Source organism: Megalops cyprinoides, chromosome 12 (assembly GCF_013368585.1).
Source record: "Megalops cyprinoides isolate fMegCyp1 chromosome 12, fMegCyp1.pri, whole genome shotgun sequence".
Taxonomy (NCBI): domain Eukaryota; kingdom Metazoa; phylum Chordata; class Actinopteri; order Elopiformes; family Megalopidae; genus Megalops; species Megalops cyprinoides.
Window position 1 is genome coordinate 5,212,958 of NC_050594.1, and position 27,361 is coordinate 5,240,318.

At 49.9% G+C, this 27,361-nt stretch overlaps 1 protein-coding gene across 1 annotated transcript in view; it reads right to left on the reverse strand.

Annotated features, from left to right (window-relative positions):
• Positions 1-6,357: 6,357 nt before the first annotated feature.
• Positions 6,358-27,361, reverse strand: part of ralgapa2 (Ral GTPase activating protein catalytic subunit alpha 2) — a 140,980-nt gene continuing 119,976 nt past the window's right edge. Inside the window, exons 38-39 of the mRNA XM_036541827.1 lie at positions 16,656-16,780; positions 6,358-6,675 (exon numbers count right to left, since the gene is read on the reverse strand). Of these exons, the coding sequence (XP_036397720.1) occupies positions 6,521-6,675; positions 16,656-16,780 (280 nt within the window). The 3' untranslated portion in view covers positions 6,358-6,520. The remainder of the gene's footprint in view (positions 6,676-16,655; positions 16,781-27,361) is intronic.

Genomic DNA, 27,361 nt, shown 5'->3' on the forward strand with positions numbered 1-27,361 from the left:
GTTTTTTATTTTGAATGAGGTTGGCACATATTTTATTATTGTTATCTATATTATTATTGCAATGTTTCCTCATAACAGTTTTATTTATTTATTTATTCAAAAGGTGATTATTTTATGTAAATTATTGTGTTGTGTGACCTATTCTGTGAGTCCTTCTGGAATTTTCTATGTCGTAGCCAAAGGTTTCCTCTGGCCTATCTATCTCTAAGTTATTCTAAATGTTGTAGATGGTTTACAAATTTATTACAATCTACACAGCTCTTGTTAAACGTACAGCTCTTACTTTAGATGCAATCCTTTTCTATACACAGGCTATTTTCTTAAATGTTAGCTTTTATAGCGCTTTAATCGTATGTTTCAACTGTGTTGACTATCTATCGAAAAATAAAAATATTTTCCAAAATGAAAAGTGTTTCTTTGCGACAGTTTGTGTCCATGGTCATCCACACTGGTGGAAAATTATGTTACTTACTTGTGTTATCGGTGAATAGCCTATGTTGCAACAAGTCCATACTGACCTTCCAAAGCAAGGCGCAGGTTACTTCTAGTTCACCGAAACATGGGTGGAAATGGACAGAGAACCCGAAATTACAGTTATTCCTAATGTTGACTGCAGATTAGCACGACGCCTTTTCTGTATAAAAAGATGAATGTTTTAAGATGAAGTAAGTACAGAATGTCATTTTAAGATCGCCCTCACCGATCAAGCAGCCGTGTCACTTAAATACACCTGCAGCTGTTCAAAAACAGCTCTTAATGCCGGTACACTAAACGTTTTGTGTGTGTGTGTGTGTTTATCGTTGTCACACAATGCCGAACTCACTGATAATAATAAAATGATAATAAAATGTGAATGAAGTTTTGTCTAACTTTAATTTGTGAAGTATTCACAGAATTTTACATACATTTCATTTTAAACTAAAAAAAAAAAATCTGTTCAACGGAATGCTGAAACTCGATTGTAGTCATCGTAAATTACGACTGCGCTGTTTCAACACCAGTTGCAGGATTCACTGTCTTGAATCCGGGAGAAAGTGATACATTTGGCAGGTGCTCTCATTAGCATAATCTGACTATGCAAGGGCACAATTCGCAGATGCTCACAGACATTGTGGGCCAATACGTATCAAATACACAGACAAGTATCTTTTCGTAGGAAAACCATATGACCCCAAAAAGCAAATGTAGATGTAATTACTAGCAAATGTAACTTGATCAGGGCACACAGCCCATAATTTCATTTATACGGACAGCAACACATCTTTTAGGCAAATGTATGGGTATGGAAAACCAATCCTAAACCCTAAACCATAAACCGGGTATGGAAACCAATCCTACCATATATATATATAATTACATTTTTTTTTACATTTGTCTAAATGATACGAGTACAACTGACTTTACAGTTTTGCAAATACCAACAAAAGGGATCAAACTCATTCCGACGCAAAAGGTTCTCAATTCATAAATTACACCACATTTGCGTTGTAAGAATGTTTGTATTGGTAAACTAAACGTTACGTACTGCTTTTTAATTCTTAAGTTTTGTACGGGCCCATATTTTTTCCTACGACTGAATATTACATTTACATTTGAAGAACGTCTTAGATCATGCCATACTAAAAATGGAAGCTACTGTAAACGATACAAATCAAAGCTGCTATTTTTATTTTGTCCCTTAGCCTACTCCTTGCCAAAGATCACTTACGCTAATTCGAATAAAGGGGAAAAAGGCAAAGTGATTTCTGAGCACCCCAAGAAGAGACAAGTGTTTTGTTAACCCACAGGCTATAATCACAGAAAATGCAGGTGACAATCACGTCTGGGTCACCCAGACATCAGTGCCTCTTTGGATTGACCTGCGGTTCGCCCTTCGCTTATTAAAGGAAAGGCTGCGCTACTTTCCGGAAATTTAGTTTCGCGTTTTCCCCCCATATGGATCCACTTGTCCTTGTAGATAAGTAAACACGAGGCGCAACACGTCGCAAATGAAAACGGGGGATCTGCTTTGTGAATGACATCAGTCTCGAGGGGTTGGAGGTCACGGCGTGATCTCAGAGGATGGATGCCGTTAGGTGGGAGACACCTTATCCGCCTCGACTTACCGCGGACATCTGTCACGGGATGCCGCTCGAAACGCACACCAAGGCTACGCGTAAAAAGCTTTACACAGGGACAGCTGACGTTGCAATGTCGGCAAACCGCCGCTTTCAAAGCAGATAGAAAAGGGCCCACTACATTGAAACACACAGTTAACTCACCCGGTGCTGTTAGGGTTGTCTTCAGAAGTCTTCCCATTTATGGTCGTCTTCCATTCTTTGAGGTACAGCGTCATTAAAGCGAAAGTAAGCATGATTGATTGCTCTAGACTGCACAGGGATGGGGAATGAAATCTAAATTACCTGCTAAAATAAGGAAATAAACATAAATTGCAGGCGTTTGCAAATTGCCCTGGATTTGGCAGATAATTACAAAAGGAGATTTGAATGTCAGTGGCGGATGTAAGACCTGGTTACATAAAGAAAATAACACATAAATAGAAATATTAAGCGTGTATAGGACACGACAGATGCATCAGTGCCACAGACTGTCTTCTTCATCGGGGACCTGGGGGCCAAACCTGAAAACCACCCAGTCTTGTGGTCCTGACCCTGACAGAGTACTGAATGCTGCTAACGGTTATGGATTTCTTAGTATCTCTTAGAAATGGATACGCAAACATCTTTGGGGTGACTCTGGAATAACCTCACCCCAATCCCCTGAACCCCTGAACCCCTAAACCCCGAAGCAGGTGACAGATAGTGTGGTTGGGGCCCCATCATCTTTGTACCTTGAATTTCTATGGTGCTGAATCCACCCACCTCACAGGCATGGTGTACATTGGACAGAACAGACGCGGCCAGTCGGTGGGTTTTTCAGCTCCCGCTGTTTCACGGTGCTGTTCCTCGGTCCTCATCCCCCCCCCCCCAGCGGAGAGAGTACTTTTACACCTGTACGGCAAAGCCGGGCCCATTATCTGCTCGCTCCGGAAAGAGAGCAGAACAGCAGGGGGGACAGATGGCAGGGGGGTCAGGTTACAACGTCCCCCCCCCCCCCCAACAAACCCCTTGCTCCTGGGTCTCTGGCTAAAACCCAGACAAGCGGCATCATCACGTCACCCCAAACGTTTCCAGCGGATAACCTTAGAGTCTCCCCCACCGCCTTGGACCAGAACTGGCTCGGGTAAACATATCACGTAAACAGGGCCGGGTGACAGAGCCGTCCCGCAATCCCAATACAGGGGAACATCTGTCACAGTGCTCACACACCACTGCCGGGAGGACAGGGACATTCCTTCTGAGAGGTAACCAGACAAACACACAACATTCAGTTTCAAATTTATTTAATGAAATGCTTCTGTTTTTTTTTCACATTTCTAATAAACATGACTTTTTATCATTAAAAACAGTTTGATATGTTAACAATTAAAGATGAAATTTTCAAGCTTTTTTTTCTTATTCCTCTTTTACAAAGATTATATTACAAGCATTTATATATTTATATTTTTTTATCAGAACAGGAACCCTCAAATGAAACAATGAATTGGTTTCCTATCAGAGATCTAGAATTAACACTAGCTATGTAGCTTCACACGAGTTGACCAGTTTGAATTAACATACAAGATCTGGCCCTGATCAAATCAATAACTTTGACCCATCTGCTCATTAAAATAAGACCCCCCTCTTTCACAATAGCAATGTCTACTTCAATCATAGGGTATTCGCTTCTACTTCAGATAAATAAAAAGACCTGCCGTGGTGAGCTGGGTGGTGATTTCGTGATTACAGGGCAGGCGAAAGAATTGATTTGATCCAGGTCATTATTTTGCATACATTCTTTAATACACAAAGTGAAACTTTCACTCTGAGCGAACCTCTCAGATCAGATGCCTCCTATGTTATTCATCAGTGCTTGGAGAGAGAAACCATGTACAGATAAGGCAAAGTAGTGCAACGAGACAGTGTTGCAGCTCCAGTGTTGGGGCTGTGCTGCCGTGTGACACCTGGCTTCCATGGCGACCAAAACACGGGGCTGGGAGGGTGGGGCTGGGGCGAGTGGCGCAGACCCAGCCTGCCCGTCGGGGGTGGGGGGAGGGGGGAGGGGGGGGGGGGGCACACAGGGCACAGCGCTGGTATGCCATGTCTCCCCTGATTGGCTGCCGCAACAGCGCAGCACAGGTCAGAGCAAAAACGTGGCGCTCTACAGGGAAACGAAATCCCCAAATATATGACGACATGCGTACGTGAAGCTCGCAGCACCTCGGAACGTCTTCATTAATTTAATCCCGCTATGGTCTGTCCCCATGGACTGTGCATTTGGAGCTGGGAACAGCAGATTGAGAGAACAGAGAGAGAGGGGGAGAGAAAGAGAGAGAGAGACCGAGAGACAGGGAGATGAGGAAAGAGAGTAAGGGAAATGGAGAGGGAGAGGTGGGGAGAGAGAGAGAGAGAGATGAAGAGAACGAGTCTGATTTACAGGGAGGATGTACGCTTAAATGGAGCTCTCAGGGAGGGGGGACGTGATGGGGGGGTAGTGGGCACTGCTGTGGGTGGAGAGCCAGGTGTTACAGGCACGCACGGCGACCAGCTCCTTCAGGTCAGACACACCGAAGCAGTGGAGTTTAAGATTATTCACCTGAGGCCCCCGGGTGGCGTTCCAGTCTCACTTGGCGTGTTCGCGGGCCGTGTAACACAAACAACAAAACTGTCTCAGATATTACTCTGTATTTACAAAGGAACAAACAGAAACATACACACATACCAAACAAAATGAAAGCATTCTACATCTGATGACGAGGGAAGGAACATTCGACGCTAGGTTACCACTGAGAATGAGTGCAAAAGAAATCGGCGGGAATGTCACGATGTGGCGCTCGCGGCTTCACGGGACGAGAAACGGGGACGACATCCCGAAACGAGCCTCGCATTACAAACCTGTCCGTTACAGGTTAGGAACCAAGGTTAGAGTATCCCACACAGGATAAACCACATCGACACACAGTTACATATGCAGTCTTTTCATTCCAGCAAAGTTGCATAAATCAAACAAATAAATCAAATCAAATAAAAAAAAAAAAAAACAATAAAAACAAAAAACAATCCACTGAAATTCATCTAAAAAGAAATTTAAAACAAAATCGATTTTTAGATTCACCTCAGACAGACATCATTATTCAGTCTGTTTACACTCCAAACTTCATAATGTATAACAAACATCTATGGTACTTCACTGGAGCCTGGTAGTAGTGTGCGTGTGTGTGTGTGTGTGTGTGTGTGTGTGTGTGCGTGTGTGCGTGTGTGCGTGCATATGTGAGTGTATGCGCATACGTGTGTGTATGTATGTGTATATCTGTGTGTTTGTGTGTATTTGTGAGTGTGTATGAGTGTGTGTGTGTGTGTGCGCAGGGTTAGAGGGGTTTAAGACAGAGCAGTGTTGTAGCACCTGCTAAAACACAGCCCGCTCCTGAAGGCCTGTGCGTTGCGTGAGGACGGTTATGACCTGGTGGGTCAGGAAACGACCAGGGCTCTACAGTTAAAAACGGCGCTTATGCACATAAATATTCTGCTCCCAGTAATGGTGACTCCACAGCGTTTAAGACAGCAGTTATCAAAAAAGGTGCCTCTGCTTCGAGACAGGAGAAACATCACATTCTAAAAGATCCAGAAATGCACCACAAAAGGACAAAAGAAAAACAATAAAACAGCCCATGGATAAAAAATGAATGGCCAGTCCTTACTGGTGCAAGGGTTTGACCTTTCTGTGGTTTTGCTCCATGTGCCGAGATAAGACATGAAGGGCCTTCACGAGCCCACGACTCAGGTATGTGTTTACCTGTCCGTGTGTGCGTAGCATGCTGGCAGGGCAGGGAACGAGATAAGATCATGCAACGGTACCCAACAGCTGTCAAATCCCACTCTCTACAACAACACAGACGCTCTCAACAGCTGGTACCAGCCTGCCACTATGATTTGGAAACCACTGTAAATCATGTCTTTGCCACATTCAGAAACATCACAAATATTTATTACAACTTCATAATTCAATCATTAAATATTTTACTCAGTTCCCTGAATAATTATTGGACTAGTATTTCCAACTTATCATTTAGTGAAGCAAAACTGCAAGTCAAAATTCACAAGTTTTCCCAACCATTCTGAATTGGAATTAGAATGTTCCTAAATTCAATAAACATAAAACTCACAGTGTCACATATCTAAATGAACAAAAATACAATTCAACAACGCAATCGGAAATGTACTGAATTAATTACGATATATATAGATTTTTTTAACTTAAACATTGCCAGTGTTTGCCCAGTAATATTTGAAAAACGAAACAAACAAAAAAAAAAAACACAGAACATAACATTGCAGTCATGAGGGGTATGAGGTTTTAAAACAATCTTGCGAAGTTAAGAGCTGAACACGACATGTACATTAAAAAAATGAAAATAAAGATTAAAAAACAGACGGGGGAGAGCTCAGTTGGAGGACTTGCTTATGGCGCTGGCTGAACGGCGGAGTTTTCCGGAAACTCGGTTCTTCGTGGCACGCGGCATCGTCGGGGAGACCTGGTCGGCGGAGTCCGTTCCCACGGCAACGCTGAGCTCGGCGCTCGTGCTGCCGCTGAGGGAGCCTGGGGACAGGAGGGGACAGGAGGGGAGGGAGGGGGGGAGGGTGGGAGAGAGGACCGGCGTCAGGCATGGCGCTGTCACGGCGCCCCCCCTCCCCACCCGGGACCTCACTCTTCCCTCATCGCATTTTTCTCCGCACTCCGTTTCTAACGCGGCTACCCGCTCGCATCGCGCTGCTCACGGCGCAGCCAGGCGCACCCCACGCTGAAAGATAGCGGTCAGCGAGCGGCTCAAGCTGCGCGCATTCAGCTGCACACGGACTGACCGCATGCTCCGGCCTCGGCACAGATAGCGGACAGCTGACAAGCTCGTAGAGAAAAATATAACATTTTTCCCCCACACTCAATGTCAGCGTGTATCCTATTCAGGCTTGCGTGTACTGGAAAATAAAATAACGAATAAACAGTTACGGGGACATGCCTGGTGTAAAGTTTCCTTTAATGTGAATTATTATGTTTGACAATGTAAGACTGAAAAAAGGATTTCGAAGAAAGAATGGACAGATTAACTTGATGATTTAATCTCTAATATGCCATGATCCAATATTGCAAAGCTTTCAGCAAATAAAAAAGTGTGTTCAGTTACCAACTAACAAGGACGCCATGGCAAGAAGACACTTCTGAAGATAAGTCCGTCTTAAAAAAATCAACAACAAACAAAACAACACGAAAGTTAAAGGCTGCAGGCTGCAAGCAGCGGCGAGCGGTGAAATCTCCTCATCAAGCCAAACGCGCGGCGGAGCTCTCCGTCTTAATGCTGCCTTCCTTTTAAACATGCTATCTGCTTTGTGAAGATGGCATCTGGTAGCTTTCTTTCTTTGTCTTTGTTTTTTTTTTGTGCGGCTTCTCAAGTTCCTCCATCTAAAAGGAACAGCAGATGGTCAAAGTAACATGCACTGAGTGGACACCACCACTGCTGACATCAGTTCGGAGGGGGGGGGTGGGGGGGGGCGGTGGGGTCTTTACCCCAAGCATTCGCAGTGGGACTGTACATGAACCCTCCACCTGAACGCCTCTAGGCACAGGTACTCCTGCAGGTACCTCCACATCCACTGCCAGCATTCCGCAAGCCACCCCAATCTGATGCATTCCGATGCTCCGCCTCCCCTCTGGCCCCTCCCACCCCACCAGCCCCGCCCACTTCTACTGTGACTGACAGGGACTGGAGGCCCCACTACGCAACAAAAGGCCTGCACCTAACTTAGCCCTGACGGGCCCGTGCTCTACTTGTGGTGCATCTTAAAACTGATCTGGGGGCAGTGAGCTTTGTGTACTTGAGGAGGAAGTCCAAACTGCCCCCGCTGCACGGAAAAAAAGCCCCAAAAGATGAACTGGGTTGAACTGTATGGTGGCCGCAGTAGGAGCTGGTGGAGAGAGGCTTTGGGAGTGCTAATGCTAATTTAGCGGAGGGGAGTGACTGTGCTATTCAGCTCCTTTCTGTTTGTTGCCATATGGCTGTATGGTCAAGGTCAGCTGAGAGGTGAAAGGACCTCAATTTACCAGTCTAAGAATAAATGTCTGCATGCAACTAACACGTATTCAGGACATAAACACTGATGAATTGTGCCGAGGCATCGAGGCAGTTTAAGACCTGGCCAACTTGACGCCGACTGCTAACGGCTTTTCTCGTTTCAGGCCGCTGTAAATGTCAAACAAATTATTTTTCTTAAAAAAGTGTTATAATTATTTGGGTAATAATAACACCATAGGAACACCATAAGGTGCTAGTAATGACTTCCCCTTTTTCATTTTGTTAAAAAATATCTAGCTTTTTCAGAAATGTCATAGTGGTGTCCCGTAAAAAAAACCCTGTGAAATCAAAATGAATTAAAAACACTCTACAATGCAGCCTTAGAAGGCCTTCCCCTCTCTGTTTGGCCTATGGAAGGTTTGCCTCCAGAGCAAAACAATGGAAAAACATACCGTTAATATTTTTGTTAAAATGTGTTTTTCGTCTGAATTGGCAGCTGAACCGTGTAGCTGTGAGGCAGGCGGGGCGAGTGTTCGCACAGCGCCATGGTGATGGGGAAGGCGCCGCGTCTCCCCTGAAGAGTCCTGATATTTGGTCAGCCCCTCCCCATTGCTCCCTTGTTCGTTCAGCCCCTGGAGATCGCCCAGACAAACAAGCCGCGGAGGTCACACCTGCCGCGTGGACCCTGGCCCCGCCCTCGCTCCTCCAGGTTCCTGTCACTCAGCTTTTCTTTCCTTTTGTCTGCCCTCCCTCCCCCAGCTGTTCCACTCACAGATCCCTCCACCCCTCCCTGCCCACCCTGCGACCCCCCCCCCCCCCCCAACCCCCCAAACACCACCCCCACCCCCACCCCAACCCCACAAAAAAAGAAACCAAACAGGGGACTTATTAAGCCAAGCTGAGTGGGGAGCACATTGCGGCACGTGCTGCCCCTTATCTGTGCCATTTCAAGACGCTCGCTCGCCATGCTTAGGCAAAGAAAGCGGGGAAAAAACTACGCGGACTTCATTCCCATTGGCTCCCCGCAGCAGTTCAAACAAAGCTTAAATGACAAAGACATTTTCCAGTACGGCAGGTGTTAGTGTCAGATTCTGCCCAAGGCGAAACAGGCACGCATGGAAGAAAAAAAAAAAAAAAAGAAAAAAGGGGAAAAAAAAGAGAGGAGCGAGGAGAGGAAAAAAAAAAAGGGGGGGGGGGGGGCTTGCTTCGGAGTTAAAGCCGAGACATGCAGCAGGAGAGAGACGCTATTAGTACCCCCGGATTGTTCATGCTGCTACTTAGTCAGGTGTTAATTGTCCGCGACACTTGTACCAGCAGTGCTCCATTTTCAATTATCAGCCTGGCTAAATAGAAACCCTCACAGTATCATTTCCTTGAAAAAAGCAGTCAGTACACAAAGCTTGTTAGTTTCAAAAAAAAAAAAAAAAAATAGACGAGCAAGGGGGCGTGGCCTTGGTGTGGCACACAGGATTCCGGGCGGGGCTTACCTTTGTTAATTACTGTAATCAGACCTTTTTACATATTTTAATCTAGAAGAAAGGAAACAGAACGGAGAGCATGGTGTAAGACTCGGGGGCCAGCACACCCTGGGAGAGGTGCGAGGCCTCATTCCGGGGCCTCGCACCGTGAGGGAGCAGCTGAAACAGCTCGTGGAGGAGGCGGGGTTAGTCAGTGTCACAGCTGAGAAAAATCAAATAAGTGCACAGTGAAATTAAGAACAAAAAACCCCCAAAAACAAAGACAGGGGTGTGACATATTTTAAGGATTTTGGAGTCAACTTGGAACAACAACAGCAACAACAACAAAAAAGAAGGCAGGAAAGTAAGTAAATCCTTTATACCCCAGACTCCACCAGCTGTGTAATGCTTTTGACTGATTCGATTGAACTGGCAGGAATTCCTCTTGTGAGTTAGTCTCAGTAGTGATTAGTTTCAGAGGCCCTGAGTAACCTTGTAGTGTTATGGCAAACTGCATCAGACAGCAAGAGAGAGAGAGAAGCAGTTAATCCTATACTGCTGGGTACAGCTAGGAGAAGGCTGTGGAACACTGTGTTAAAAATCTCAGATCTCTACATTAAAAAGCCGATGTGTGCATCTGCATGTGCGTGGGTCGTCTCCACAGCTGTAGGGATGCTGGGAAAGCTTGTTGTGACATCCTCAGAGGACCTGAGGAGCGCTCCTCCCGGAGGCTTCAGGGAGCCGCTCTGTCTGCCTGCTCTATATCTAAGCCAAGCTTCGCCGCTCCACGGAGCTGGGGGTAGGGGCGGAGCCGAACCATGCGGGCGGAGCTGAGCCACGAGGGCGGAGCTGAGCCACGCGGGCGGAGCTGAACCATGCGGGCGGAGCTGAGCCACGAGGGCGGAGCCAAACCATGAGGGCGGAGCTGAGCCACGAGGGCGGAGCTGAGCCACAAGGGCGGAGCCGAGCCACAAGGGCGGAGCTGAGCCACGAGGGCGGAGCTGAGCCACGAGGGCGGAGCTGAACCATGCGGGTGGAGCTGAACCATGCGGGCGGAGCTGAGCCACGAGGGCGGAGCCGCGCCACAAGGGCGGAGCTGAACCATGCGGGCGGAGCTGAGCCACGAGGGCGGAGCTGAACCACTGGGGTGTGGCTGAATCACAAGGGTGGGGCATCGAGGTGAGGGGGGTGTGGCATTACTGTGCTCACTGGGCAGAGGAGGGGGCTGTGGGGGAACTGGGTGTACCCACAGAGGCTTAACACTAATTTTCTCTCTCGCCGGTCAGTCCGTCAGTTGGTGTCCCATGGTTACCACTCAAGTCCTGCACTGAGAATGTGGAAAGTACCCTGGCTGGTGTGGGAGGGGCAGGAGACTCTACTCTCCACCAGCAGCACAGGAACAAACAACGGTGCAATTTAAGTGTACAGGACACTGACCCCACTCACTGGGCAAGAGCTCCTGAGATCCACGAATACCCAGCTGAACCAATAATGGCCTTGCATGAGGGCGATTTGTGCCCGACACACAAAAAAAAGTACATCTGATGTTATCTACGCTATACCCATATGTGTATTTAAAATCTAACACAATTAACCCATGTAACGTGCGAAATGTTTGTAAGAACTTCAGCGTTAGCATGGCGCCGTTTGGAGCAGATACAGAGAGGGAGGTCAGGACCTGTGGAAATCCACGAACGGCGCGGGTGTTTCCCGAGCTGCACAGATGGTCCGCGATGCTGGGCAGAGCGGGCAGCACAGGTGGCTCTGATACAGATCTCCCTTCCAGTAATGCGGCTCAAACAAAGCCGTAATCGCTTCAGCGCGCCTTTCTCACACGCCTGCGAGTGAAAGTGTCACCGCCGCCGCTGACGGCGGGTCTCTGCTCCGTGGCTACGCCAGGGAACGCGGGGAAAACTGTCGCTCAAAACGCCATCATCGCGTGGCTAAAGGTTAATGCGCGCTCAAAATAGAGCCCCCCCCCCACACCTTTCACAAAATTACTGTTCCCCCACAAGCTCTTAGCAACCGCTTACTTTAGCGCTGGCCGCTAAATGAAGGCATCCTGTAGGCTGTGGCTTTACCATCTTCCACACCGCAGCCCACGAAAAGCACCCATCAGCCTCTAAAGATTCACTCATACCGCCATTCCCGCGGCCATTAAACAGCCGCTCTGATGGCCCGGGGTAATGACTAGCGGTGGTTTTGACTAGCGGTTCTTGTGCCTGGAGAAACACGCTGACTGTTAAATTCCTCCAAAGGCACAGAGATGTAGGGCGGTTTCTGCTTCCTCTGCCACGCCTTCGCTGCAGTGAGCTGTGGAGGTTCCTACACAGCCTCCTGGACACACAAATATCACATAACATCATTGTCATTTAGCAGACACGGTTATTCAGGGTGACTTACTTAGGTTACATTTCACGCATTATCCATTTATACAGCTGGATATTTACTGAGGCAATTTTGGATGACGTACCTTTCCAAAGGGTACAGCCGCAATGCTCTGGCGGGGAATCAAACCGGCAACCTCTCGGTTACAAGCCCTTACGCGTTAACACTAGACATTGCTGGCCAAAACGACTGGCCGGTTTCGCTGTGTGGAAACAGCAGTGTGCTGGGGCCCTCCTCTGCAAAGGGCTGGATACGGATGTACCCAGGCCGTCTGCTCAAGCTTTCTGTCTGGCAAACACACTGCTGCCATTTCTAATAACCCCATAAAGGTCAAACACACGAGGAGGAGGAGAGGCAGGACAGCGGCTGAGCGGTGAGGCCGAGCTGCTCTCCGGAGTGCTGGGAGGTGCCTGCCTGTTACTGAGGGGGCTTGACCAGCATGCACTGGGGGGGGGGGTCCTTCTCAACACGTGGGGCGCACACAGTCCTGTCCACTGGTGTGACTTGCATTCAATCACTCACATGTGCTCGCTTGCCTGTCCACTCTTCAAAACACACACACACACACATTCACTCATGAAAACACACACTCATTCATACATTAACAAGCACACATGGTCACGAACACATACTCTCTCCCCCTCCATCTCCTACCTTCATCTACTGTTTCTGTGGGTGAGCAACACCCACCTCTATGGGTTACGCTCATGAATAAACATGAGCACACAAAGCAAGCGCTTGGCATTTCAGCACACAGTCTCTCCTGCAGTCCGCACCTGACCTGAACAAAACACAACACCGAAAGGAAACGTAATGTAAAAAAAAAAGTGACAGGAGCACCGGACACAGGTGATGCATGTGACACACAAGCCGCACAAACTCCACGCTTCGCTCCGTGAGGCATCGGACAGCTGTGGGCTCATGCGGGACAGAGTGGGGTGAGGTCAGAGGTCAGAGGTCAGAGGTCAGAGAGGCGGGTCGGGTCGAGGGCGGGAGGGACACATGCCTAGTCGAGGAAACGGGCAAGAGGCTTACAATGGAACTTGAAACTCGGGTACTCCACGTCCCAAAACATCCCCGGCCAACGCCTGGACGCTGTGGTGAATGAAATGTTAGCAGGCGGATGAAACGGGCAGCGATGGACAGACAGGACACAGAACAGAGCAGAGAACGAGAAGAGGAGAGGACAAAATGCCTGCAGCGGAGCAGGAAGCCACAGACCAAGCACCAATCAGGCGTCCGGTAGCGTGGCCCGGGAGGCAGGGCTGCCTGAGACTGACTGACAGTGTGAACCAGGCATACATTATAAACAGGAAACACAATGTCAGAGGACACGCTTACTGCAACAGCACTTTCAATTACAGGCACATTAACACATAAGGAAGAGCTTAGTTTCCCATAAAGCAGGCAATGATTAGTAACACAACAACACATCAAACCTCAGAGCATCAAAGACCTGGAAGACGAATGGAATGAATTCACTGCTATTTGTAGTCAAGCAATACCCATGGAGTGAGTGACTGTGTTTGTTGGGTTGGTACAGCCCCTGAGTGAGGCCGTTTGGAGAGAAAGGTGCCCCACAGTATCACAGTATCGGCCCTCTGCATGTAAACAGGCTTTCTGAATCACAGCTCAGCCAGTACTGCGAGGAAGTGACAGGCTCCTGCTCTGAACCTTTCATTCACCTGATAGAGGAGCTCCTGACACCTCTCAAGTAGTTCAAATGGCCTTTGTGCTGAAACTACTCAACATCGATGGTGAGATATAAACAAAATATATGAACAATATGTATATATATATGACATATATAACAATATATGAACTATATAAATTTTCTGCCACAATACAAAAGCAAAAACAAAAAAACTACATATTAATAACCGATAAAAGGCCAGACACAAACATGGCTGTACAGGTTTGGATAATAAAATAAAATAAAAGTTATGTTATTGAAATATTTCCCATTTAAAGCTGTGGCACATCTCTCAGAGCTGAAGCAAACAGTCACAAGAGATGTGTGTGTGTATGTGTGTGTGTGCGCATGTGTGTATGTGTGTGTTTGAGTGTATTTGTGTGTGTATGTGGTGTGTATGTGGTGTGTGTGTGTTTGTGTGTGTGTGCGCGTGTGTGTGTTTGTGTGTGTGTGTGTGAGTGTGTGTGGTGTGGGTGTGTGAGTGAGCCTGCATGTGTTAACCACTCTCTTATTTGGAAAATCACAGGCAGAAGTCTTCACGCGGTCGCTGTGTGGACCCCTCTAACCGCACTGAGCCTCTCGGCTGCGGGCCCCAAACGGCTCTGAGTGACAACAGAATCCAAATAGGCAGCAGACAAAAGCCGGCACCTCCTTTGAGCGTCTCCTCCGAGCACCTCCTCCGAGCGCCTCCTCCGAGCGCCTCCTCCGAGCGCTGCAGTACACAATGTGCCTGCCGTAATGTTTGTAAATCTATTCACAGATGCGCGGTCCCAGATAATAAAAAAGCTGTTCAAAACGAATTTCCAATGAACCGCGAGAGGCCGCGTGCATTAAATCTCGATTATGTTATGAACACTTTCATATACAGCGCCGGAGAGGCTTGCTGTGAAACAAATCTGCCATTTAGGGACAACAAAAAGAAATGTTTATTCCCCGGGCCGGAATAACCTCCCGGGCCCGGATAATCACGGCGAAGACGGCCCATTCACCACGCCGGCCGTCTCCCTCCGCCCGGCTACAAAAGAATCCGACGCACCGTCGCGCCGCGCACGGAAATAACACACAGCGGCGAGAGAGGAGATGAATACCGCAGCTCTTGGTAATTACCAGCTTTTTTTCCTCCCTCTCTGTCCCCGGGTTGCTTAGCATTCTGGTTCATGGAAGGTCAATAGAGGTCAGAGTAGTGTTTCTCAACGCCTCTCCGGGAAACAGGGGCATAATTATGTAAATAGGCCTGGCTCCCCTCTGCTGCTGACAGCCTGCTTATCTGCTCTGCCTGCTGCAAGCTGCTCCAACAGATCTGCACAAAAAGGAGGCATGTGCATGTCCACACACACACACACACACACACACACTCACACACACACACACACTCAAACACACACACAGACACACACACACCCTCACACACACAAACACACACACTCACAAACACACACACACACAAACACACACACACACACACACACACACACACACACACACACACACACACACACAGACACACTCACACTCACACACTCACACTCACACTCACACACTCACACTCACACTCACACACACACACACACTCACACTCACACTCACACTCACACTCACACTCACACTCACACTCACACTCACACTCTCTCAAACACTCACACATGAACACACACTCTCTCAAACACTCACACATGAACACACACTCTCTCACTCACACATGTGAACACACCAACACAGATGCACTCATTTGTGCACACACACTCATGCGTGCAGAGTCACACACAGTCACAAACAGACACACACACTCACGTGTGCGCATCCTTGCACCTCCTTCTTATCTTTAGACGAAGCTGCCTGTGGAGCATGGACCGAGGCCAGCAGCGCTAAGCGGTGACGCACGCCTGACTTTATTTGCGAGCGATTAAATAGCGAATTTAATTTCTCGCTGCCGTTTCTCTGGCTTTGATGTCAGACACTTGTTTGTTGGGTCAGCTTGTCGAGGGAAATCAAACAGATGTTTGACACTGCTTATCCTGGGTACAGGAAGGGGAGCAGGGAAGGAGTCCAGGTTGACCATGCCACACACCAGAGCAACCCAACACCACACTAGAACACTCATTTTTCTTTGTTTTAGTCTTTTCAAACTGCCTAAACAGTCAGGTCTCTATTACCGTAGCAGGACTCGCGAGGCCTCGTAATGTTTACTGAATACTTCATAAGTACTGTAGTCAACAGGACACGTTTACATCCTACCGCGTTTGCCGCTCTTGTAGGACCAGAAAACGGGAAAAAAAGTGACACGAAGGAGAATAAAGCACTGCACACCAGGAGAAACTCCTCGTCCAACTGGACTTCACGGCCAACGAGGCCTCTCTCGCTGTTTCGACGGCATTAACTCCTGATGCCGGTATCCTAGCAGCGTAATCTACCCTGGCCGTTGGGCACGGTGTTGCTCTGTGACGGGGGCTTGTTTTTCCGATAAGCGAGCCTTAATGCAGTTCCGTCGCTGTGAAATAAAAACGCGGGCGTGGAGAGAGCGGGTCGGGGCGTACCGTCCGGCCAATAGCAGCGCGTTTCCGGGAGACTGTCTGTTTAACTCGTGGGTTCCTGGTGTCAAAAGGGCAGCACAAGAACGGTTCACACAGAGCCAAAAATGACAGGAAGGAGAGAGAGAAAGAAGCTCTAAGCTAAAGACCCTTCTGTTCAATGCCAGTGGACGTGAACGCTCTGGTGTGGAGATGAAGAAGGGAGAAAAGAGGAGGGAGACCGGAGGATCGGGTAGCACAGTAGCGTGGAGATGGGTGTAGAACTGGAAGGTGGAGACTGACAGCTTCAGAGGGGGGAGGTGGACGTGGCGCTGGAGGATGTGAGACAGGTATATAGCTGCAGGGTGGAGACAGTTATATGGCTGGAGGATGTATTAGAGGTTGCAGACAGGTGTGTCGCTGAAGGATGGAGATGGGTGTGGAACAGGAGGAAGGCTTTCTCTCACCTGTCCCGCTGGGGGGGTAGTAAGTCGGTGAGGGGGAGAAGACCTGGGCTGCGAAATCCTCAAAGGTCATGACCTCCCTGTGGTTCTGGACGATGGCCTCCAGGTACAGCGCCCGCTCTTCGTAGCTGTGCGGCCGGGGGTTAAGGAAGCATCGGAGGGGAGCGGGAGAGCATCTCAAACACAGCCTCAGCAGTCACCCAGAAACACAGGGAATAAAACATCACGTCATCATCGAGACCGAACGAGACTCCACCTACAGCTGTGACGTCAGAGCACGGGGGCGTCGGCATCACGCCGGCATCACACTGGCAGGTACGGTCCACGGACTCTGCCCTAATCGTCCTCACCACCCAGCGGGAAATAAGAAAACCCAGTCACCAAGAAACTCAGAGGCGTGACACTGTCCCCCCTGCCCCCCCCCGTCCCCGGCTCTCTAACGGGACCCCCCCGAGGCGAGGCAGAAGCCCTCTTCACTCCGCGCCGCTTCTCTGGCCCGTCAGGGGGAAAATTGAAGGCATTAGAAATTCAGGATGGCAGCAGCTTTAATCTGGGACCCCCTTCAGAGGTCCAGTGGAAGCCAGCTACTTTCAGCCAGCGACAGAGAAAAGGAGGAGGAGGAGGATAAAAAAAGGGCAATTACCTAAAAGATATAAAAGTTTAATTGATGCTGCTAAGTTAATAATCAAACCTAACAGAACTAACACAGCCAAAATCAGACACAATTTAAAAACTTCAGACACAAAGTTCAGGGTCACAGCTCAGGCTTTTCTGGCTACACTGAGGAGAGATGCTTTTCCAGTGGCTGCGTTTGAAAAGGGCGAGAGCCACAAACCCGAGCGAGCCGCTCCGTCATCTCCTGTTTTCCTCTTCAGGATGGGCATTTATAAAGCCACTTATAAACTGTGCTCTCAGACACTGACACAAACAGCAGAGCTAATAATAATAAAAAAAAAAATCAAAGCTTTACAGGAAAACGGGCCAAATCCCAGCAAACGGACCCTTGCCCTGCCCCCCTTTCCCTGGCCCCACCCCTCCCCTGCCCCCTTTGTGGTTGCTGTAGCGGTGGTTGCTGTAGCGCTCAGCACTGGCTTGGCCTGCCCTTGTCTGTCTGAGGCCTGAATTTGCGATGACTACACCCTGATGGATTGGCCGCCGGGCTCCTCCTGATTCAGAAGGGTGGGGTGGGGGGCGCGCTCTCCCTCCCTCCTGCCCCGCGGGGACCTGCCGTTGCCATCCGTGTCTCCGGAGCCGCTGCCAGGGGCCGCCTGCCCCGTCCGGCTCCGCGCGGGCGTCTGGCGAACACGTGCGGCGACTCCGGGGGCTGGCACAGGCGGGGCGGGGCGGGCATGACAAATTGCTCAAAGGGGGCCGTCTAAATCAGGGCCCACGGAGCACCTGAGCCTGCAGGCCTGCGTGTGGGAGGAGGAGGCCGCGGCGCGGGCCTGCAGGAGGCCAGTGCACAGAGAGAGGCCCCGCCCTCTCCGCCCGCCAACTCCCCACGGGGGTGAGGGAGGGGGACAGGCGAGAGTCCCTTTGAGGTCACAGAAACCTTACTGGGGACCCAAACTTGATGGAACCTAACCTCCCTTTGCCAGGGGACAGAGGTATGGACCCTGGGGTATGACGTGCTAGAGTACAAAGAAAAAACACACACACACAAATACACACACACACACACACATACACACTCGCACTCAAATACTTATGCACACAGGCATAAATGTGTGTGCATTCACACCCACGTGTCCAGGCACATGCACACACAAAGACGCAGGCACACACGTGTGCATGCAAGCGTGAAAAACACGATGAATCACGCCCTTCTATGCATTTAATAAAAGCAGGCACACTCCAAGGCTAATTGATGCTAATGGCCACACTGCACCGAAGCAGCGTCAAAGAGAGGGCAACTGCGGGAGCAAGCAGGAGCTGAAGGGCCCGTCTCTCTACCCGGCAGGTTCGCGCACAGGTCACTCCTGTTACAATTTCATTATTTCCCTGCTCTGGACTTTATAAGCTCAATCAGGACACCAAAAAGTACATCCCAGGCTTTGCTGCCATGGCGACGAGGGTCACATCACAACAGCAGGTCACTTTGGCGGGTACGGCGGGTATTAGCGGAGAGGAAGGTTACTGCGGGCTGGCGGCGGCTCCTGGTGCGAGAGGGGAGAGGGAGAGCGATGCCTCCCGCAGGTAGCTGTATATAGCGCTACCCGCCGCTGTAAGCAGCGTCAGAGGCCCTCTGTGAGGGAAGCAGCCGCAAACACACAGAGAGACCAGCCCACATCCCGCTGCGTCAACAGAGCCATATGGCTGTCCATTATCAGAGATGCAGATGACTCCTCCATGGCTGTTATTGAGATTCCTTCAACAAATATTGACTCCAGCTGAGGAGTCCGCTGTCCCTCTGATGCCGCCAGCACTCCGCCTGCCCGGCCCCGCCCCGCCCCCCTCCCCCCGCCCCCGCTGCCTCCTGCATCGCCGGGCCCGCTCTGACCAATCGGCCACACCCGGCTGACTGTTACATTAATGCGGGGCCCCCACTGATGTCAGGGCTCGCCTGCGGCATCTGCTGCTTTTTAGCACTGTGCCCTCTCTCCCCGTCTCTCTCCCTCTCTCCCCCTCTCTCTGTCCCCTCTCTCCCTCTCTCCCCCTCTCCCCTCTCTCCCTCTCTGTCCCCCTTTCTCCCTCTCTCTGCCTCTCTCTGTCCCCTCTCTCCCTCTCTCCCTCACTCCCCCTCTCTCTCCCTCTCTCCCCCTCTCCCCCTCTCTCTCCCCCTCTCTCTCCCCCTCTCTCTGTCCCCTCTCTCCCTCTCTCCCCCTCTCTCTGTCCCCCTTTCTCCCTCTCTGTCCCTGTTTCTCTGTCCCTGTTTCTCTGTCCCCCTCTCTCCTTCTCTGTCCCTCTTTCTCCCAATTACCGCACGCATTGCACAACGTGTTTTCCTGAATCAGGCACCGAGCCGTCAGCTGCACCGGCGATGCTGTGCCCACACTGACACAGAAACGGAGCGGGACCGACTTTCGGACAGAGGTTTGAGACTGCTCTGCTCTGTTCGTTTAAGTAATAAGGCTCATAATTCAACGACCCTGTAAGATTCCCAAGTGACGCCCGTGGGCCTTGGACAGACACAGACAGAAACAGCAGAGCACATAATAATTTTAAAAAATCACATTTTTACAGGAAAACAGACCAAATCCCACAAAACCAGCACAGATTCAGTGGGACAGAGTTTCAGGCAGTAGTCCGCAACTGCCCTGTGTGTTTAGGGAATAATACCCATGATTCACTGACCCTGTAAGAGGCTGAAAAAAACCAGCTGAGTAGGGCCTCATCCTGCGATCAGTTATGGCTTATGGTGGAAGCAGTAGGACATTGTTGTGTGTGTTGGTGCTTGCTGAAAGGCAAACAGTGTGGGCTGGTGTCAAAAAACAAAGAAGGTTGCGTTTCCGCAAAAGAAACTTCATTCAAACTTCAGAAGTTTCAGTCAAATCTCTGGAATGAAATTGGTTTCCGGTTATTTCAAATGTGAAAAAAGTAGGGTTAAGCTGAGACATTACACATGTAAATCCTCTTCTTGCTATGGATGAATACAGAAAAAAAAAATCATGATTGTTCTATTTCAGAAGACAACATACTGGTCTATACTGGTCCTTTCCAATAATATACAACTGATATTTGATATACGGTGGACTTTGGGCGACTGAACGGCAGAGAGACGACAAAAAAAAATCTGCTATTCCCATATACCACAGAAACAAAAGTCTCCCATGATGCAATTAACTGAAAAAGTCTCATTTTACAGCTGAGATGCATGGCCCTGCTTGGGGATTTCCAAAAAGCAGGCATCGGCGGCTCTGAAACTTTCTGAAACTTCTGTGAAAACCGCTAGAAGTACACCTGTCTCCACCCTCCAACCGAAATTTCTGCCACGCGTGGAGAAGCCGAACAAAAACCACGGGCCAGGAGGCCTTCGTTCTGTACAGAAGTAGGACGGCCCGCACCGCCAAAATCGGGCTCTGACCCTCCTGAAACACAGGTCACGCTTTTGTGAACGGAACAGATGCACAACACAAAAACACAATGCCGGCCTCCCGAAAGAAGAGAACTCAAAACAGGCTCAAAATGGAAACTCTTCTGCATTTTCCAAAGGGATTTAAAAGACAACGGTCCCTGCTTTCAGCCACCTACAGTGTTGCGGGTGCAAGACCCAGGAATTAGCCCGCCGGGAAGCGGAAATCTCGGGGCGCCGGTGACCTCTGAGACTGCATGGGTCACTCAAAGAGAACGCGGGGGATGTCTTTAAGGCTGCCATTACAGACATCTGAAAAGTTAAATAATCCTGACTCACCCCAAAAAACAAGCAAACCAAAAAAAAAAAAAAACTGCAGAATTGGTTGCAAAGTGAGTGTGTGTGTCGCCCCCCCCCCGTCCTGGCTGAATTATTTGGGGGGGGGGGGGGGGGGGGGGTGTCTCTGCTGTCCAGATGGCAGGGAGGCCGGCAGGGAATTGAGGGTCACGTCTCTCTGTGGATCAAAGCCAAGGTCAGGGCACAGCAGTGACCACGTTCAAGGTGAATCAGGATTCATGAGGGGGCTCAGATGGCCCGGTATTAGCAGTCCGGTCAGGCCCGGTCCACTGGGGACCGGCGCTTAGCGGGCCCCTCTGCGCCCCTTTTTGTTCCTGTCAAACGCACACTGACAAAAGAACCTTCCCCCCGACCCATCCCGACCGCGGGGGAGGGTTCCCTCAGACCCCTCACACTGGGACACCGATTAAGTTTCAGGTATGTGCATTTACACTGGAGATGCACATGCTACATCTGGCACATGGCGCGCAAACAAAGTGTTACAGGCTACAGAGGTTTGCTTCTGTCGGGACAGACATCCAGAGGCTCGACATGAGCCTCAAAACAGCCCAGTTACCTGTTTTTGGTAACGTAAATCTGATGGTTCTCACAGCACAGAATCACTCTGGATCTTGGCGAGGTTACTTCGGGGGGGGGGAGGGGGAAGTATAGTGTACTGTATGCCGCTTCACTGGTTCACTACACAAGGTAAGTTAGACAGGAAATGTGGGATTGACAGGATTCTGACTCATTAAAACTGTGGCAGGCTCAGCACAGGTGACTGAGAGTGGAGTGGCCACACCTCTAACACAGAGTCACGCTGGCTTGTAGGGTCAGCGCTTATCCTGAACTCAGTGGCGTGAAGCAGCTAATGTCCAATTCACATCCTGGACTAAACACCAGCCTATCCATTAAGCATTAAGCCCCCCCTCGGCCGATCTATTTGACTGCTTTAGGCTATACAGACAGGCAAAGGGAATGGCTGGTTTGTTCGGCTGGAGACTGAATCCGCAACCCCATGAAGGCAGGCAGGACACCCTAACCACAAGGCCACAGAGAGCAGACAGAGGAGACAGGTGAACCACTGGGAGACACCAGTGCAGCTGTACTCAGCAGTCTGACATCCCAGCAGGATATGGGAACGGAGTCAAAGGGGTCCTCTATAATTGAACTGATTGTCAGGGTCGAGTGGTGACAATCGGGCATTCCTGAGAGACGCTTGTGGAATTAAAATTAAATAATGCTAGCACCGTCCTCTCCCAACCCCGGACAGAGATCTGAATGGCCCTTTGAATACAATACAAATATACAAGCTTTACGCTCTCGGCTTTGAGAAACACTGCTCCTCCGCATACTCCATGCCTGTGTGTGGCCATCTGTCACGTGATGTTTGTCTAACGTTGTTTATATATTAACTAAAGACTACTGCAGCGTGCTCCTGCAGAACGCCTCATGAATAGTTCATATGAAATCCGATCTGCGTAGCGCTCTGTGATAATTATTTTAGGGTCGCTGTATCAAATACAGTTTGATTGGCTGATGGATTGTAATGCCATAACTGTTATGAACATACAGTTGGGCTTATTGAATTTTCCCAGAAAACATAATTAAGTTCGAGGCGGATACACATGCTATCGTACAGTAAACCACAGGCTTTCATGTTCCTGTTGCTATGCAGTGAGAGTTGGGGACATGAACCAAATCGACTGTTTTGCATCAGCTTCATGGAGGCCAACATTAAATTTACAGTTCCAAAGATTTCTGTCAAACCTTGTATCGTTCTCACACTGAAAGTATGGATTCTAATGCAGTTTTTGTAATTAATTTTGTAATTTTTGTAATTAATCCATTGTAATATGAGAGTCCTTCAAATTATAGAATATACATGACAACACAAAAATATGCCTCCAGCTGTCAAATGCCAGCTCACACTGGAAAGCAACCAAGTCATTCAATACCGATTTAAAAGGTTTATGCATACAGAAAAACCATTGTTAAAAATTTTCTCAAACAGGTGACAAAAACAATTACTGTTTGTTTCCTAACTATTCCTGCTGCTGTTTCAGCAAAAGGAAAAAAAAACACGTATTTAGTTAGAACCATTCTTCGTAAAGAGAGAACTGCCTGTTTTGTCTTTGTCTTTAGACAAGAAGTGAGTGTTCAACTTTTGCTGCCATCTAACACTACTATGGAGAAATGCACTCATATCCATAAGGTGTGCACGTTTACCGAAAGCAAGGACAACTTCATCTGGAGAATCCTTTCAAAAAGCTTTGACGGATTATCTACAGATGACAGCTGGGTTTCTATATATTCACTCGATGTAACCATTTAACCTGAATACCTGTGGCATACAGCAAACCAGCAAATCCACTGCACTCTATCACCAACACTCATAGTGATGAACTGAACAAAGCTCCAGCATAACTCTTCACATGTTCCACCTTTTTCCATATTACATTACATTACTGTCATTTAGCAGAGGCTCTTACCCAGAGCAATTTACATTCAGGGAATTGAGCTAGCAACCTTTTGGTTATGAGCCCTGCTCCTTACCAGTACTTCTTACCCCTATATTACATGAATCCACGCTGTCACTGAAGCGATCATTTGTGAAGACCGAGAAAGACTCCATGATACTGCACATCCAGTGTACGAGTGGAAATAACCTAAATCAGTGTTTCTCAGTCCTACTCCTGGAGCCCCCCTGTCCTGCATATCTTCTATCTATTCTTGCTCCAAATACACCTGATTGAAATTAGTGATTAAATCAGGTGTGCTCAGCTAATCAAAAGTGCCACTGATGAGTTCATTCAGGTAGGTAGAGCAGGGAAAGATGGAAAACGTGCGGAGCAGAGGGCCCCCAGGAGCAGGATTGAGAATCAATGACCTAAATGATGGCTACAAAACAGCTCCAGATGTTTTGAGGGTGCTATCGTGCCCTGGAGTCCTGCATTGTCTAAAACAAGGAGAAGCGTTTTATCAGAACGTGTGGGCCAGGCAACACATCTCCATCTAGAGACGCAGGGAGCCGTGGTTCAGAGGCAGGTCCGAACGGCCAGGAGGACCTGTCAAACGGCCGGGAGGACCGAAGGTGCAAGACTTTTCCGGATCGGAGACAGCCATGCTCCCCGAACAGCCTCCTAATGAAGCAAAAGCGAAAACTCGCAGACGGAGCGAGGGGTTGGAGCTGGGGGGTGTGGGGTCAGCTCTCGCGCCGAGCTGCGCTGATTAACCTTTGCCGGGCGGGTTGACCTCGGCGAGGAGAGCGGCTGAGAGGGCTGCCAGAGCCGGATAATTGGGGTGGGGGTGCTGCTCAGGACTGGACACGCCCGCGGGGAGAGGGACGGGCGCGGCGCAGGCGTTCCGAGCGTGCCTTTCCCTGGAGCGGAATGCCACCCCCGAAAGCCATTAAGGCACGGCATAATCAGCTAATTAACTTCTGCGGCTCCCAGGTCTTAACGAGGCGCTAAAAGGAAACACCACGGGACCCGGGCGGAGGCCACAAGGAGGGTTCTTCGGAGCAGGACCCCGATCCCGTCCCATTTCCGATAAGCATGGAAGGACCAGTGAAGCTGACATTGCTGCAGACAGGCGTGGTGCAGTCCACCTGAGCCGTCTTACACGAAGATGAAAAAAAGAGAAACATTAAAAAATGGCTGACCTGGAGCTTTGGCACCTGCCCGAGCAGAGGGTTTGGGGTGGGGGGGTATGAGGGGTGACGCAGCCAGCCTGGACCGGGACGGCAGGTGTTGATTGGGAGTGTCTACAGGCGAGGGGGGGGGAGACCTGTTGTCATGGCGCGGGGTCGAGGTGCGAAACTCACCCCGGTGTGAGCGCTGGTGAGAGGTGTGAGGTGATTACGGGAGAGAGGGAGGGAGAGGGAGAGGGAGAGAGAGGGACAGGGAGAGGGAGAAAGAGAGGGAGAGAGAGGGACAGGGAGAGGGAGAAAGAGAGGGAGGGAGAGAGAGAGAGAGAGAGAGAGACAGATAGGGAGATGAAGAGAGGGAATGAGAGAGAAAGAGAGAAAGAGAGAGAGATAGGGAGAAAGGCAGGAGGTTGGCGCTCTGCCCGTCCGGCGGCGTGACTGAAACAATGCACCTGTCCCGTCTCATCATGCGCGCCGGCGGCGTCGGCGGCGGCATTGGTGTCGGCGGCATTGGCCCCGGGGCCCAGGCGCCTCATTAAGCCTCTCGCTCTCCAAGAGAGATGATCTGAGCGGAGATGATAACCGGGCGAGAGAGAGAGAGGAAGGGGGGGTGACGGGGGCGAGGCGTGACCCCGTCCCGCTTCCTGGAAGGCCTCTCTCCGCTTTAACAAGTGGTCTAATTAAGTGCGGCGCGGCGGTCTGGGGCCACAGGGTAAGGACAGGTTAATTGAGCCTTCCGGGGATGTTCGCTCCCTCGGTGTCAGCGCCCGCGGCTCAGTCCACCCCCCCCCGACCCGTGGCCGTGCGTCTTCCCGCCGAGACAGGGGGACAGGAGTTACGAGTGTGACATCACTGACCGTGGCCAAACGCCGCACCGAGGCGAAGCTGTGCTGTCTGTTTGCCTGACATGGGCCCTTATTTATGAAGGTGTTAAATAAAGGAGCCAGCCTGCCTTCCCTGCATGTACACTCATCAAACTCACGCCACCAACAAGCCCCCTCTCCCAACAGCCCTCTAAAAACCTAATTATAGAGCAAATGGCTAGACTTTATAAATCTATTCCAAACACATAAAAATATGCCCTTTTTTTCATAACCAACCAAGAAACCCAGCCTACCACAAACGGGAGTAGCTAACATGAAAGCGTACATCAATAATATTTACTTATGCATGAATAACACGTGTAACAAAATTAAATTTAACACAAACAACATCTACATCATTTTAGGAATGACAGATATTCTACTGACAGGCCGCTGTAGGCAGGTGACTAAATGTAACCGTTGTGGCGTAAAGCTTCCTGGACCTCGAAGCAAGTGGAGCTGATGTGTTACTGGGGACTGGCTGATTCAGTTAATCACAGTCTTGCCCTGTGTCTTTTGATTAACTCAAACAAGTCAGTGATTAACAGCACACAGTGGTTCCGCCCATTATAGGGTTGGGAACAGGTCACGGTCCAATGACGAGCAGTCCTGGGTTCCTGCCATCGTGGTGTCATATTTCAGACCTCCTTCTGCACACGCCTGACAAATCTGACCTAATTGACCCAGGGAGGGAAGGCAAGGGGGCGTGAAGGGAGACCTATGAGAGGGGTGGGTTTAACCAATAAGGAAGAAGAACTGCCTAAAGGGGCGGGGCAGAGAAACCCCTCCAAGAAAAATTCTGGAACCCATTTATTCAGCTTTGGGTTTGGGATAGGGGATCGGGCAATTTTTTGGGGGGTGCGGGGGTCTACAAAGGGACTCGCCCCGGGGCTTTGGGGGTCTGTGGAACAGATGGGTCTCGGCGTTTACACCTCGCACGGTGCCCAGCTGGTAGACAGGGGTCACCCGGCGGGGCCTGGCACCGCGTCCCACCGCGTCCGTCACAGAGCACCTCCAGTACCGCCAACGAGAGACGCGAACACAGCGCCGCGGACACGCCCACTCTGCGGAGTCTTTACGGCGAGTTGGCGGCTGTCGGGCGGGGGGTGGGGGAGGGGGGATACGGGGGGTTTGCTAAGGCGTCCGGCCAGATGGCAGAGACATGCCACCCCAGCCGGGACGCGGGGAGGAAAGACTTTCTGCCCCGCCTTCAAACACGGCCTGGCCGAGCGTTCAAATGCACCCACCGGCAGCCGCGAGACCCCTTTACCCAGCGCCGGCCGGCGACGAGGGGCAGCCGCGGCCTCAGATGTGCGCCACACACACACACACACACGGCGCGCGCACACACACATACACATACACACACACACACACACGCGCTCACACATACACATACACATGCATGCACGCGCACACACACATACACACAGACACACATGCGTGCACACACACACACACACACATACACATGCATGCACGCGCACACACACATACACACACACATGCGCGCGCGCACACACACACATGCACACACACACACAAACACACACAAACACACACACACACACACATACACACACATACACACACACATACACATACACACACATACACATACACATACACATACACATACACGCACATACACGCACTTGCGCGCGGTGAGAGCGCGCTGCCACATTAAGGAAAGTTATAATAAGATGAAATATAAAAGCTGGCGGCGGTCTTCGGGACGCGAGGAGAGCACAATCGGCTGATTCACTTTGAAGCTCTCCTTTGTGCCTCTGTGGCGGCCTGTTTAAGATAAAAGCCGCTGAAATCCCGCTACTTTGTTGGCGGAACAATG